Genomic DNA, 2,302 nt, shown 5'->3' with positions numbered 1-2,302 from the left:
TGGGTCTGGTGGAGGTTTGCAGGGTACGGGGAGGATGCTCCACAGTGACTAAGGTAGAGGGACATCTGGTTCCACCTCCGCTCCCAGGGTGGTACCGTCAGCTTTACCTGCCTCTGGGTGTCTCTTGTCTCTGCAGAAATACCCACACTTCTACCAGTCGCTCTTCTCCCTGGAGCAAAGACCTCGCTGCCTGCAGCACCTGGCTCGCTGTGCGCTCAGGACCTTCCTGGAGGGTCGGTTGCTCCTGGTGCTGCCTCAGCTGCAGCTGCCAAGGGCCTTGCACCGGTTCCTGCTGCTCGGCTTCGAGGACGTTCTCTACTGAGGGCTGCGGTTCCAGTCCCGCTGTGCCTCTGTGTGCTGGTGCAGCCTGTGCCTCCCCAGCTAACCCCTTCCCCGCGCACACCTCCACGTCAGCTCCCCGTGCCAAACCTGTCCCCGTGTCCCTGTCCCGGCCAGCCTTGTGCCCTGCCTCATGCACCTCCCCTGGAGCATCCTCTTTCCCCCTGCTAACCAGGATGACTCCAGGCTCGCTAAGAAAAGCAAGATCCAGGGCTGAGGGCGCTCTGCAGGACGGAATACGCTGATCACAGGTTTAGTTGTAGGATATCAGTCTCCCCATCCCACATCCTCAAACTCTAGCCTGAACCAGGCAGCTGTGGTGCCCTGGGCGTTCGATGGGTCCCGGCTTTGGTCAAGCTGTTTACAGTTCGTACCCGAAGGTGTTTGGAATAAACCCCGGTCTTTCTCTATACCTACCAGAGTATGACTTCTGCCGTGCCTCGTACCTCGGAGACTGTCCTGCCTGAGCTCCTCCGTGGGCCGTGCCCAGCGGCACACGCGCTCTCACACTGATGCATCCACCTGCTGCTCAGAAGCCAGGGAAGTAGTGGGGGCGTTGGGGCTGAGGCCTCCCGAGCAAACGCTTACCACGCGGGTACGATGTCTGGGGTTGCCTGGTCTCTGTGGCTTCGGGCAGCAGGGCTTGTGCCAGCACGGAGGGCTCCGATGCAGGGTGAGAACACCGGTGCCCAGAGCACAGAGCCACCAGCCCTACGACAGCCCAGCCAGCATCTACCAGGGCACGGTGCAGGTCCCTGGGATGTTTGGTCCTGCAGTTTAAATACACAGTTACGAAGAAATCCAAGCTCTGCCCATTCTCTAAAGATTTTCCATGAGCTAACTCTGCGCTTTGGCTCCTGGGCTGCTGCTGGCAGGCAGTGGGTACGCTGGAGAAGTGCCATGGGTTGCTCCTATGGGTGCTCTGGTCTTTTGAGGCCCCTTTTAACATCCCCATCAGCACCAGGACACTGGAACACGCAGATCTGGAGGGTAAGCGGTTTGGCAGACCTGCACATCTGCCTTTTTCCGCCTCTGTAGGGACACAGGGTGTACCTCTGATCATTTTATCAGCACCCCTCACCACAGGGCCGTGCTGCTCGGAGGCAGCAAACTGGGAATAACCAGGTGAGGAGCAGCATGCCACCCTGTGGCGCTCACGCCAGTGGCGCACCACAGTGTGGGTGCTGATGGGGGACAACAGGAATGCAGTTACTGGTGTCAGGAAAGCTGTTGTGGCAGCCCGTGTGTAGGTGCTGCTACTGCAGAGTAGAGATGGTGGGTCTCATAGCGGGGTAATGACGCACAATGTGACAGCCATGGGCAGGGATGGGAGGTGCTGGCTCTAGGTGACGTACCAAGACTACCCGCGAAACAGGGCTGAAGGGAGCAGGGGAGTCAAATACCTGGATAACGGCCCGTGCTCTTACCAGGGATCAGTGGTGCATCAACCTCGGAGCAGTGCAGGAGCTGACTCTGAACCCACCAGCTTCCTGCTGGCTGAGCTCGCGTGTCAGTCCAGGGTGATCCGTTTATGGGACCAGGTCCTGTGGTCTTATTCCCGAATTCCCATCACTGCTTTTGAGGGATCATTTTCAGCCAGATCGTGTTTGTGTCCGGAGGAGGAGCAGGAAAAGGAGGGGCTGTCCCTTTCGGTGGCAGCACAGTCTGCCTGGGTGGGGATCTTTGGTGTGCAGAGCAGTACGAGTGGGGCCGGTGCACTGGTCCTTTCCGGTGGCAACGCACGTTCAGCAAGATGTGCTCAGCCACTCGGATCGGATCGCTAAGGCCAGGGAAGGGTTGAATCAAATGGTTTGCTGTATTTGGTCACTGTTTCTTGGAGTTGTCAGGCTTAAAGCCCCACCTCAGGTCTTGCCTCTGCGTTTGGGTGGTGAGGGCAGCTCTGGGTGGAAGAGGTGAACCCCAGTTAACTGGGAGATAACCCAACCTAACCAACCCATCAGAA

General features: G+C 58.5%; 1 protein-coding gene across 1 annotated transcript in view; it reads left to right on the top strand.

The window, feature by feature from the left end:
* LOC104493786 (ankyrin repeat and SOCS box protein 10-like) overlaps positions 1-322 on the top strand; it is a gene marked incomplete at its 5' end in the record, with an annotated part of 3,570 nt that extends 3,248 nt beyond the window's left edge. Inside the window, one exon of the mRNA XM_010136522.1 lies at positions 84-322. Within this exon, the coding sequence (XP_010134824.1) occupies positions 84-322 (239 nt within the window). The remainder of the gene's footprint in view (positions 1-83) is intronic.
* Positions 323-2,302: the final 1,980 nt, after the last annotated feature.

Source organism: Buceros rhinoceros, unplaced genomic scaffold (genome assembly GCF_000710305.1).
Source record: "Buceros rhinoceros silvestris isolate BGI_N320 unplaced genomic scaffold, ASM71030v1 scaffold30405, whole genome shotgun sequence".
NCBI classification, from domain to species: Eukaryota; Metazoa; Chordata; class Aves; order Bucerotiformes; family Bucerotidae; genus Buceros; species Buceros rhinoceros.
The sequence above is the reverse complement of the archived record's forward strand: the minus strand, read 5'-3'. Positions and strand labels throughout refer to the sequence as shown.